The sequence below is a fragment of the Lagenorhynchus albirostris genome, chromosome 2 (genome assembly GCF_949774975.1).
Source record: "Lagenorhynchus albirostris chromosome 2, mLagAlb1.1, whole genome shotgun sequence".
Classification (NCBI taxonomy): domain Eukaryota; kingdom Metazoa; phylum Chordata; class Mammalia; order Artiodactyla; family Delphinidae; genus Lagenorhynchus; species Lagenorhynchus albirostris.
The window spans coordinates 42963136-42976375 of record NC_083096.1 but is presented as its reverse complement, the minus strand read 5'-3'; the positions used below and the strand labels follow the sequence as shown (position 1 = coordinate 42976375).

The 13240-nt window shown below is 45.3% G+C and overlaps 1 protein-coding gene across 5 annotated transcripts in view; it reads right to left on the bottom strand.

Moving 5' to 3' along the window:
• The window catches only part of KCNK2 (potassium two pore domain channel subfamily K member 2), a 165411-nt gene extending 154891 nt beyond the window's left edge, over window positions 1-10520 (bottom strand). For 4 of the 5 annotated variants that reach the window (XR_009539185.1, XR_009539184.1, XR_009539183.1 and 1 more), the window contains exons 1-2: window positions 10241-10356; window positions 7039-7349 (exon numbers count right to left, since the gene is read on the bottom strand). Coding sequence is in view for 2 of the 5 variants with exons in the window: in XM_060142138.1 (XP_059998121.1) it covers window positions 7039-7349; window positions 10241-10289 (360 nt within the window). In the remaining 3 variants the exon portion in view is untranslated. Of the gene's footprint in view, window positions 1-7038; window positions 7350-10240; window positions 10357-10408 lie in introns of those variants that run through there. The other variant, XM_060142139.1, reaches the window with a different exon arrangement.
• Window positions 10521-13240: the final 2720 nt, after the last annotated feature.

Here is a 13240-nt window from a genome sequence, read left to right as displayed (position 1 = left end):
TCTGGACAACATGATTTTGTGTCCATAAATAAAATGATCAAAGATGAACATACGCTTTCCAAAAGTGAAGCCAAATATTTAATATACCTCGATGCTTGTACAAACTAGAATAACAGCCACCAAACCATTGTATACAGAATCAGATAGTATCACTCACCACCATATACAATCAGTTCTAAGCATGCTTTTCATATGCTAAACCATCCCATTTGCCATTAAGAGAGCCATAATCCAAAACATAATTGGGCTCCCCTATTCAAACACTTTCAGTGGCTCCCATGCCTAGAGACATACTTTTTAAATGTTTCTTTTAAAGGGTTCCTACAGGCAAAGAAAAAAGAAACCTTAAGAGGCCTGGGGGCATAGAGTGATACAGCTTGCTAAAACAAGAGGAACATCCTTGACATCTTAGGTTGTAAATCAGTCATTCACGCAGACTTTGGATCTGTTCCTCAGCAACCTCTACATGTTGAAGTGCTCCTGGGGTCATACTAGAATCTCTGCTCATCTCAACCTGCACTCATTCTCCAGGTGATTTCATCCAACGTCTTGACTTTAAATGCTTTCTGTATAATGATGACTTCCAAAAGTATATCTTGGGCTTCCCTGGTGGCGCAGTGGTTGGGAGTCTGCCTGCCAATGCAGGGGACACGGGTTCGAGCCCTGGTCTGGGAAGATCCCACATGCCGCAGAGCGACTGGGCCCGTGCGCCACAACCACTGAGCCTGCGCATCTGGAGCCTGTGCTCCACAACAACAGAGGTTGCGACAGTGAGGACCGCGCATCGCGATGAAGAGTGGCCCCCGCTCGCCACAACTAGGGAAAGCCCCTCGCACAGAAGCGAAGACACAACACAGCCATAAATAAATAATTTTTTAAAATTTCAAAAAAAAGCAAAACAAAAGTATATCTTTAGCCTGACCCCTCCCCCAAAGACCAAACTCACATTTCCAGCATCCTACTCAACTTCTACCCTTGGATGTCCTCACAGGCATCTCAAATTTAACTTGACTGTGCTGGCCTGGAATTGGCCTGAGCCATTGGGCTAAAGTACCCACACAACACTGTCCCTTAGTAAAGGCATGAGACACTCTGATCAAGAGTACTGTTTTATAACCATGACCTGAGGGACTTCAGGGAGGTTAGCACCAGCTTGTCAGCGTTATTCACGGATAACATTGCGATGGATGATTTGCACCTGGTCTCAGAGAGCCTCCTGGAAAGCTCTGCCACTGAGGCTGGTTATACAGCAAGAAAACGCCTGTGTGACCAGCGGGGATCAGAAACTCCAGCCAAGACGCCATTTTGGTCTCCCCGGCCCGCAATGTTCTGTGCACACACTGGTGGTTCTTGGTGCAAGAGAGCAGTATGGCCTGGCATGGCCTGACAGAGGGAGGACAAGTCCAGCTGGCTCCTGGCGCCGCCAGACCCCATGCGGCGATATGACCCTTGCCTGTGGTGCAGATCCTTATTTGGGTGCTGTTGTTGTACTGCACCATGTTCCTACGTTATACTATAGATCTGTAAGCACTGCTACGTGGGGTCCTGCGAATCTTCTTCAATAATCGAAGCCCGTCTAATGGACACGATTAGTGCCCCAAACTAAGCTCCTGACATCACTCCCAATCCAGGTCCCCCTGCACTCCTCATCTCAGAAAAATGGGAACTGTATTCTTTTAGTTTCTTAGGACAAAAATGTTGGGGTTATCTTTGACTCCTCACCTTTGTCCTGCCCATCCTGTCCGTCAGTAAGTCTCATTGGCTCTCCTTCCAAGATATATCCAGAATCTGACCATATCTCACAACTTTCTCTACAACAACCTTACTTCAAGCTCCCCTTATCCATCACCAGGATTATTACAACAGCATCATAACTGCTCCCTCTGTTTCTGCCCGCGGCCTCCTGCAGTCTATTCTGAACTCAGCAGCCAGAGTGATCCTGGTGAAACATAAGCCAGCATAGAACACTCATCTGTTCTAAAAAGCCAAACTCCTGATTCTCACTTACAAGGCCCTATAGGACTTGGCCCACATTACCTGCCTGACATCATCTTCTACCACGCCCTCCCAGCATCCTTGCTGTCCTCTGCAGGCCAGGAATGCTCTCATCTTTGGGACATGCTGGGCCCTCTGCTGCGTGTTATTCCCCAGACTGCCCCTTGGCTAATTCCCTCACGCCCTTCATTTAAAAGTCACCTTATCAGTGACGTTATCTAAAATTAACCACCAAGACCATCCAACGTTTCCCACCCCTCTTCACTACTTTATATTTCTCTCCTGAGACTTATCACTAACATACCATCTTCCCCCAGTAAAATGCAAGCTCGCCAAGGGCAAGAATTTTCAAGTGTTTTATCCTCTACTGTATTTCAGTGCCTGCGACAACGCACAGGGAATTCAACAAGAATTCAATAAATATATATGAATGCTTATAGAATTAGTATAAAACAATGTTTTTCTTTTTTTTTTTTAAAGTCTAGTTCATTGGCATTCTAGGAAGGCATGTAGCTCCAAGTATCCCCTGGTATACAACCAATGCCCTCAACGGCGCATCTATTTCAGCTGCAGGGGAACAGGCCTAGGGTAAAGCCCACCTCCTTCCCGTGGAATAAGAGACCTTGCTCTACTCTGTTAGACTCGCTCATGCCGCTGCCCCTCACACCCAGACAATTCAGTTACGCCATGCCCTCTGCCTAGAACATCTACTGATTCCAATTTTTCCTCCAGAGAGCACTGATTCCACACTTAAAATCCAGTTTCCCTTTCACCTCCTCTTCTGTGTCTTCCCAACTCTCACTGGGTGGTTAATTTCTTCCTCAGTAGCCCAGCTCCAATCTGCAAGTAGTTCTATTATAACTAAGTTTATAGCGGTCTCCTCCATTGACTCTGAAGGAGAGAGTAGCTTAAGAGAAGCCATGTTTTCCCCCATCAATTTACTTGGCTCAATACCCAGCACAAAGGTCAACACACTGGAAGTGCTCAATAAATGTCACTGAATGAAGCAGTAAGAACAAAATTGAGAAGAGGGAACAGTGCAGAGAATATAATCCCCTCAACTGGAAGACTCCAAAGATCTAGACCTGAGGCCACCACATGACCTTGTGAAATGTGTCAGTTTCTTCACCCAAAAAGTGGATAGAATACCTTCCCCACCTACCTCACAGGGGCGTAGAGCTCAAACGATAAAACAAAAGTCAAATCTCCCATGTTTTTATTATCAATGTATAGATCATAGATTTTTGCCCCGTTTTTTAATCTCAGAATTGACTCAGCAAACATGGAAATAACTAGATTAAAACCAGGTATATCTAATATAACCATGCCTCTACTGGTTTATGACATTCAAACAGGATAAAAGCAGGAAGTGTTGTCCAGAAAGAATATTAAAATCCAGGTTATATACTCTCCATATATATGCAGAGAGAGATATGTTATATAATGTAAATCACGATGTACAGAGAACTATAATTTGATATTTATTACACTCTAATATACGGAATATTAGGGAACTTGACAGCAAACTTTAATGTTTATTACATTTTTTTAGAGGCAGTAAATATAGGAACTAAAATCATAAGCTCTGGAGTCTATCCATTTAGCTTTGAATAACAGTGCACTCTACCTTTTAGAAAATTAGCTCTTGGAAAATTAGCTCCCTCTGACTCAGTTTCCACCTAAGTTAAATATAGATAATAAGGCACATACCTCATAGGGTTAAGAGAATTAAAGGAGCTAATACATGGAAAGGGTTAACACAGTGCCTCGCACATAGTAAGCGCTCATTAAAATTTGGCTATTGTTAATGGTATTCATGACTCTTGAAACTTAAAAATGTTTCCATATATTTTTCTGTACTGGCCTCACACTAACAAATATAACGGAAGTTGAAAAGTCAAAGTTTTCAAAATATTTCATCCCAGAAAAGTTCTCTTTGTCTTGATATCTCTGCCACCACCTCAATCTTGCCTTAGAGGGTCTTCGTCAAAAACAGTACTTAGGGACTTCCCTGGAGGTCCAGTGGTTAAGACTCCATGCTCCCAAAGCAGGGGGCCCGGGTTCAATCCCTGGTCAGGGAACTAGATCCCGTGTGCTGCAACTAAGAGTCCACAGGCCGCAACGAAGATCCCGCGTGCCGCAACTAAGATGGGTACAACCAAATAAATATTTAAAAAAAACAAACAGCACTTAGATGGAACACACACGATGGGACTCGATAGCAGAAAAGGAAGTTGCTCTCCTGTGCCTTAACGCTCCATTTCCCAATCTCCCCCCCAACCCCTCCCACCCTACCCCCAAGCCTAGGCTACCCTGTGATACAACCACAGCATGGAATGAGGTTACCATCACCCACCCAGAGGTGTAATTAATAACTGGAGGCCAGATTAGGTTAACTGTACCTGACGTTGGCCTTACTGCCTGACTACCCACTTCCTCCTCTTTGCCCACTATTCACAAAAGGAATCCAGAATTCCTTCTCCACCAACACGAGGGCTGAACTTCTAACTTCTCCAACTGTTTTCCCCTCAGCACTGAAAGCCCTGGAAGAGTGGAGACTCCTACGAATAAAGCCAGACCAAGATTCTGAAGACCTGAACTCTCATCCTAAAGATACTATCTGGGGTAAATCATTCGGTTTCCTAGCCTCCTAATCCTTAATGCTGCGATATTTCTGCCTAATATACCCGCTCATGAGGTTTTAAGGGAGGATTAAAAGGGAAAATAAACACGGGAAAAACACTTGGAAATTTATGAGAGCTATACAAATGAAATGTAATTCTAATATATGATTCCTGGCTCATTTGCTCTCCTCCCTATTTAGACACTGACTTTGATCCCTGGAGCCATGCCACTATAAAGATTTCTTTTACAAGAAGAAATTATGTTCAAAGAGAAAAAAATAATTTATTAAAACCATAGGGTTATAAAGGTGAGTGATATGACAATAAATAACAGGCAAACCTCTGTGTTTAAAAACACCCAATAAGCACCAAAATCCTTAAGATTTTTTAAGAAGCAAAGATACTCAATCGGCAATGAATATTAATAAAGCTAAAATGGATTGCCTGTGTAGAGCAAAAAGAAAAATAATTAGGTCATATATTGAGCTCCGTTTGTTCATTCCAAAAACAATGTAGCATTTTTTTCCTGCCCAAGACAAACAACCTCACTTGAGAAGGTAAGTATGCAATTACCTGAATCAGATGCTTCCACCCAATTAAGAGATAAGCAGAGAAGGAAAAATAACAACAGCAAATAAACCTAACACGTCTTGAGCACCTAAATGCCTTCCACGGATTATCTCTTTACTCCTTACAGCAACCTTACTTGGTAGGTATTCTTCCCTCATTCTAGCTAGACCTAAAGCTTAGAGAGGAAAATTACTTGTTCAAGATGACACCTCTAGGAAAGTACTCAGATGGAATTTAAAACGTCCTATTGAATCCCACAGGTTAGGCTTTTACCACGACTCCATGCTCCCTCCACCAAAATAACATAGAGCTCTTCTTCTAAAACCCAAGGGAAGTGGGGATTCTTTAAAGATTTTTAGTACCTCTAAGGATGATGGGCACAAAGCGAGAGTGAAGTGGAAGTGATCTCATGCAGGAACAGACAATGGGGTGGCTGGACTGATGATATTAGTTGGCAGGTTCACTGTCAGTACTGAAAATGGCACCATCACCTACAAATAGTAGGGAATTCAGTATCTAATTATCTGAAGAACCTTTCCAAAAGTTAAGTCAAATAGGTGAGATGCAGAAGTGTCTGAATGTGGTAGGAGCTAAATGAGGATCAGAGAATACCAGCTTTGATAGCTTTCAATAAGACTTGAACTAGAACTTGCGTGTGTATTCTAAAAATAGAGAGGGCTATGGAGGACAGAGGTAGCATTTGGGGATCCATGGCAAGAGGGAATAAAAGAGGAAAGCTCGTAGAACAAGAAACTGGATAAAAATCGATAATAATTTCTTCCCGCAATCGACTATTCCAACTTACTCAAATGATGTAAAACCAAACATAAGATGAGGAAGAAACTGCTCAGTTGATGGCTCACAGATTGTTTTCAATCCCATTTGACATAAATCTGGTAAGAAAAATAGGCTCTATAGGAAAATGAATATATGTACAATTAAAATGTTTCCACCAGTCAGATCTCTCCTTGAAAGAAAATTCTAGGGCTTTCTTCTTGACGAAGATTCTTGGTTGGACCAATGATTTGTTTTAAACAAAAGAAATCTACAACAAAAATATAGCCATCTCCAAGGAGCCTAACTGAAATTTTTAAATCATTCTGGGATTAAATTTATTTTTAATGTTTGTCCATAAGGGTACTGTTCTGCTATTAGAGAGAACAGTATTATTAAATTAAAACTAAATTAGTTTTTATTCAAAAACTCCATTTTTCTGTGTTACTAGTAAATTGCTTTTAGCTGGGGTTTAGAGAAGCAATGATTAATCACTTCTCCCCAGACACCTAAAAAAAGGCAGTTATCAGAGTTATGCTTTGGCTAGATTAAAGAAGTGAGCTATGGCTTGTTAGCCATGAGATGTATCCACCACAAACTCATCTTTTCTATCTTATAATAGCCATTGCCATGATTACTGCACTTTTCCGCCTTATATTTTCCCCTCATTTGCTACAGCAAAGTTTCTCAGTCGGCAGTGGTCCTCTAACCCTGAGGGCCTCCAGCAAGGTAACCCTGTGTTAACAGAACTGTCCACTGGCAGTTCTAAGACAAGGCAAAGGAAAAGAAAGAAGGGTGACAACAGGACAGAAACAGAGAAACAAAGAGCAGAAGAGGAAGAGAAGCAGCAGGGAGTGGGAGAAATAAAGAAGAAGAAAAGATGGCAGAAAGAAGAAAAGAGGGAGGGAGCGCAATAAAGAGAAAAAGAAACTGTGGCCAAGAGGTCTACACTAAGGAGAAAAGTGGGAGAGGACCCCACAGGCACATAGGAGAGCCTAGTACTGTTATCGCCTCTTATTCTTACTCGTCTTTGCCCACAGAGGAAATGGAATAACAACTCCTGGGTGCCAGTTACCTGGATGAGTTCGTCCAGCTCAGTCGAATTGACACAGGAGTGCTGGGAAATGAACGTCTGCTTCTGGATCACAATGGTGGTCCTCTGGGAAATCTCGTGAGGCTGCTCCAACGCTTTGAACACTGTGGCTCCGATGATCAGATAGAGGACGACCACCAGGAAGATCGTGGAGACCGTCTTCCATTTCATAACATTAATGGTCGTGTCAGTCTCCACCCGGGAAGCAAGCACGGTGGGTTTCGTGGAGAACGAGAGCCTCGGTTTAGAGTTCTGAGCGGCAGTTTTAGGATCCAGCAAGTCAGGGGCCGCCACTGCCAACAATAGAGAATGGAGGTTAGGTTGAAGGAGGTTAGAGGGGGATGGCTCGGCTTCTTTCAGGGGTCAGCAAAGGTGGACTGAACTTGCTCTCCTGGTGGAAGCTCCAGAGCCTACACCAGAAGTATATAAGGGTTCAAGGAAAAGGGGCTGGGTCTTAGCTCTCTGCTGCTATTGGGGTTTCCGATGGGAGGAAAAAAACAGGAAGCGGACTAAGAACCTTTAAAAAAAAAAGAATGCCTGAGGGCTTCCTAATTAATTTCAAAATTTATATCTGTCCAACGTGCTAGTCAACACATTTACAGAACTCCTAAGAGTTGATGGTACTAAGCTAGATATTTGAGTGCTCATAAAGAAGGCTAATGGATTACTCCTGTTCTCAAGAACTTAACACTCTATACCACAAGCCATCAGTGTAAAGAACGTTATCTATTTTTATTTAAAAATTCATTATAATAAAGGAATTGTATAAGTGCATCTGCGATCCAAACATTGTTGCTCGAAGTAGAACGTTAGTAATTATCTGGTAAAACGTGATGGCAAATAAACCACTCAGTAGCTCAATCATTTCTTGTTGCTGTCCTCCAAAGTGGGCTCATGATTAATCACTGTCTGTATTTTGTTATTCAATCCTGGACATCTTTAAAACAAACAAAAGTATTGCTACCCATTCTGGCACACAATCATAGGTGCAGCCTAGATGACAAGTTCCTTCCATTTCAACAGTGAAATTATCAAGAAAAACAATTAAAAACATTGTCTCACACCTCAGACCCTACATGCGCTGTACAGAGCTAATTGCTCCATTAGAGTGGATTTATGTATTCTCTTACAAATTCCCATATATTCTGAGGTGACGCTAAATCCATTTATTATTCATCTCAGCTGTTCAAAAATATCATTAATGGCTTTCCTTTAGAAAATTCAAGAGATACTAGACTTCCACTTGCTAAGGGGAAAATAAGCCATCTACTACAGAATTGGAAAGGCAACACTGAACCAAAAGGGGTAATAGAATGGCTGAAAGATGGGCGATTTTAAAAAACTCAACCATAATAATCAATTTAACACACATAATTGTTAGAGATATAAGTAAAATTACTTTAGTGTATATAATACAGGTTTAATAAAATGATAACCTAATCTAAAAGACACTTTTAAGTAAGTATATAAGAAATAATCTATGAAATTGCACCCGAATACCCTACAGGAACCTGAAATTACTCGAAAATAAGAAGTGTCGATTTTCACAGGGCTACATACCTTGCCCTCTTGACTACCACTGTGAGTTAAATGTAGGACTACCACAGCTGGAGTTCATAAAATAAATCATCTGTTGCCCATCAGAAAGAAGCTTTGCAAGCAAAGCTACGTGAAGCACCAGATCTAAGTAAGCAGTGTTGTATAATGATGACAGATAAGAGGGCTCCTCAATCAGCAAAACTCTGAATGGTTCTGACTTTGAGAAGTCGGAGCTCTGATGACTTAACTGTACCCCTGTCTGCAAGCGGAGATTCCACATACCTACAGCTCATTTCAGCAATTTCCAATGGTTCAACCTGCTATAACAAGTATGTACACATTTTCCTCCTGATACAGTCAGCTGCTCCAAATAAAGCCACAAACTAGCAGACGCCTTTCACACGTGATATTCATAAAGGCAACTTCACCCAAAATCAGCACTGGATACATGTTTAATGTTTTAATTTTTTGAAACATTTTAACAGAAATGTTGATAACAGCTAAAATCACTGTCATCTGCTGTCTAGCCACTCCACCCCACCTGCAAGCTGCTTAGTGAGTCTCAGTGAAAAATAAAGGTCATAATCTAAAATTAAGCCATCTTTGGAATAAAAATAACAGAAAATCACATAGAAGCTCCATATTATCTCTCTGAAGGAAGCTTTCCAAGCGTTCTCTGTGCTCTCATATTTCTGATCTTTCACATCACTGGTTTCTGGTCTGCGGAACTGGAAAACACCAAGACTGTTTACCTTGATGCTCCCAAATCCTACTCCTAGACTGCAGTGCTAAACTAAGGTATTATTGATATAACATGCTTTGGGGGAAAGGGGACAGGTTTTTTTTTTTTAAGATTGTGGCTGTATGTTATTAAGTTAATACATTCCCTGATGGATTTTAATTCTTTTAAGCTATTGCCTTATTTTTTAATTAGCAGAAATATATATAATACGTATTTGGCAGACAGAATGGGCAGAAACTAGTGAAATACCAAAATAAAAAACAACAGCCTTTCCCCTCGGTCTAATATGGGGTACCCTCTGGGTTTCCATCTCCCCGTCGTTTGATGTATGATCATGAAGAGAAGCTCCTTAGAACAAGGAATCAAAGATTCACCCTTTCCACACACTCTCCCGGCACCATCACTACCTCCCTTCTCTGCCCCCAGCACCTCACAGAGTCCTCTTAATCCTGGTCTCCCATCCTCACCCAGGTATGTCTTCTTCGCTCCCGGGCACAACTGACGACTCAATACCAGGAGAAATGAGCTTTTTTCAGCACCACTGCCTATACCACCACGCAACGGGCAACAAGTGTGACCAGGGTCACCATGCGTCCTGCCCGTCGGCTACTCCCAAGAGCTGACCCTCCTCCTCCTTCGGAAACTCCCCCAAGTGTCCCAAACCCATACCCAAGGCAGATGCAAAACCCCCAGGCACCAGCGGGAGAGTGGGGAGAAGCAGCCAGGAGAGGAACCGGGGATAGATTTGCCTCCAACCCCAGATTATGACCCAACACCTTGGACGGGAAACGAAGGTGGAAAACGTCCGCTTGCTGCCGGCGGGGCTTTTGCAGCCCTCCCCGGACTGGTTGGGGCTGAAAGCCCGCGGCGGGAGGTGGGGAAGAGGGTACCTGGGGGTCTCACCTTCTCCTGCTCTATGGCCGGGTCTCTCCCGCGAGGCGCTGGGAAGCATGAGGCATGCAGCATTCACAATGTTTTGGGGTTTTTTTGTTTTTGTTTTTGTTTTTTGGGTTTTTTTTTTTTTTGAAAAAGACGGACTTGAAGCTTTTACAAACACGCCATTGTACTCACTTCTTATTCAGAGACGGGCTGCGCGCTCCGAGCTGCATGGGCAGGCATTTTCCCCGGCTTTGTTTTACAAGGTGGGGAGAGCGGGGCTGGACGCGGGAGGGAGGGTGGGGGGAGCGTGAGAAGAAACGGAATCGCGGGAAGGAGGGGACACCGGCGGGCCGGGCAGAGGGCGAGGCCGAGGCCAAGTTGGGCTGGGGCGCCGCCGCCCCCGCGCGCGCCTGCGGCCGGGCCCGGGTCACCAGGAGAGCGCCGGCCACCCGGGTCCCGCGCCGGCCAGCAGCCGCCGCCGCCGCCGCGCTCTCCGCCCCGGGCTCCGCGCTGGCCGGGCCCCTGCGCTGCGCGGCGCGGGGGTGGTGGGTGCAGCCCGAGCCGCAGTGCGCCCCGGCGTCTTTGTGCGCGAGCCTCGCTCAGCCCCTCTTCGCATGTCTTTGTGCGTCTCCCAGGCAGAGCCCTCCGTGCCCCGGGGGTGGAGGTGGGGTGGAGGTGGCACGGTCTCCGCGCGCCCGGCGCCCTCCAGCCCGCAGCTCGGCCGCCCCCCGCCGCTCTCCCTTCCAGGCTCGCTCCTCTCGCCCCTCGCTAGTTCCTTTCCCTCCTTTCGGAACTCCCTCCCCTTCGCACCCCTCCCACACCCCACCCCGTCTCACCGCCTGGGCTCTCCTCGCCGCACCTCCTGCGAGCCCAACCCTCGCCTGCGTCTCCCTCGCCTCTTCCAAACTACCCCTCAAGCCGCCTCCCCACCTGGGGGCATAGCCATTGGATTCACCTGCAGTCTCTCCTTTCGGCCCCTTCCACTAACCCTGCCCCCTCCCTAGATCCTCACTCACTTTATCGGGCACAATTGGCTCCAGCCCATCTCCTTCCAAGTCGGGTCGCGGGGGCGTGGGACCGAGCTTTGGGGAGCGGGTTCCTGGACCCCAGCACGTGGGCATCCTGCCCTCCCTCCGACCGCCCCCCCCCGCCCCAGGGTTGTACAGAGACGTACACCTGAAACCCTTGCAGTGGAGGCGGTAATGAGGATGCTGATTTCTTCCAGTCTGCGCTTGGATAAGGGTTATCAAGTCACCACCAACCACCACCCCATCTCCAAGGGTGCTCGACCTAGGCAGCTAGCTCTGACGGGCAGAGTGTTGCACGAATGGGGAAAGCACCGGCAGCCAGGGTGAAGACATTTAGGGAGGCAAAGGGAACGGACGAAAAATCCATTCGGTCCCAGGGCGAGACCCCTTTTGCTGGGAAGAGAGGTTGCGAATGTGGTCGGTAAAGCAGCGGGGTGCGAGACCTCAGACCTCAGTCTGAACTCGGCGCTCCCCACACACCTCCGCATCAGGATCCCAGCTTGGCAGGTACCAGACTCCGCCCAGACTAGCAGACGGCCGCGTGGGGACAGCTGAACTCCTGGCGACCCCGGTGCGGGAACCGAACCCGCAGAGGAAGGAGAGAAAGCGCACAGAGAACGGGCTGCAGCTGTAATGAGCGAGTCTTCTCACCGCACACATGATATAGTGGAACTTCAGCTGGTTTGTAAACTCTTTTCTTCCTTCCCACTTTCGCAGCGGAATCCCCTGCTGACCTCCACCCTCCCACCTCTACCGCTGTGTGAGTTTATCTTCCAGAACTGCTGCTCGGTCAGACTGGAGTATTTCCCCACTTACCAGGAGAATTTCGTAGCGAAAGCTATAGACATGAAGGAGGTAAGGTAGAACAGAAAGACTGTCGATTGTAAAAAGAACATTTTAAACCTTTCGCGAGGCTGTGGCCATCTACGATTTGAAATGCCAAATAACTTTCTAAATTCCAGAATAGGTTCAGCCTGGCTGTCTCCTTCTTTCTCCTATTAAAAATGTCCTCCTTATTAGGAATTCCTTCCTGCTGGAATTGAAACATGTTTTTCTCGACTTCTGCTCTCAGTAATAGTATAATCGGATGTCCTTTCTCAAATGTGAATGCTGACTTAAAACCCTTTCAGACTCTCTGGGTCACAGGTAATATGCTTCCTGATCTGGCTTCTCTTTTTCATTCCTGGTCCTCCTGGCTACTGTCATCTTCCCTCACACACCTTCCGCAGTCCTCTCCCCAACTTTACATGACTAAGACACTGCATCAGTAGGGTTCTCCAGAGAAACAGAACAGATAAGATGTATTCGTGTGTATATAAATTTTATTTTAAGGAATTGACTCACACAACCACGGAGGCTGTAGAGTCCATCTGAAATCCCCAGGGTAGTTCTGGAAAATCCGGCAAGAGTTAATGCTTCAGTCTTGAATTTCTTTTCCGGGAAACCTCAGTGTTTGCTCGTAAGACCTTCAACTGATTATATGTGCCCTACCCACATCATCAAGGGTGATCTTTCCTTAAAGTCCGACTGTAGATGTTAACCACATCTACAAAATACCTCCACAGCAACACCTAGGTCAGCGTCTGATTAGATAATTGGGTGCTATAGCCCAGCCAAGTTGACACATCAAACTAACCATCACAGGTATTACCTTCCAGATCCCCCAGCAGTTAAAGTTTCTCGTAACTCCTAGTCAGGTGTTTCACTGTTTGCTTCCCAGGACAACTTATGCTTCTATTTTTGCACTTGTCACATTGTGTTGTGCTTCTTTAAACTAGACTGTAAGCTCAGTTAGGGCATAAACCATGTCTTTCTGTTCCCCACAGTATCCACAGTAACCAGTGACTAGCGCTAAATACATGTTTGATAAATATCTGAATGAAAGTGAGATGGCAGACATCATTTATCTGGCCTCCTTCTAGATATTTGGAACTAGGCATCTTACATTTATAGGACATGAGATAAATCCACCACTTACAGAATCATTTTCTACCCG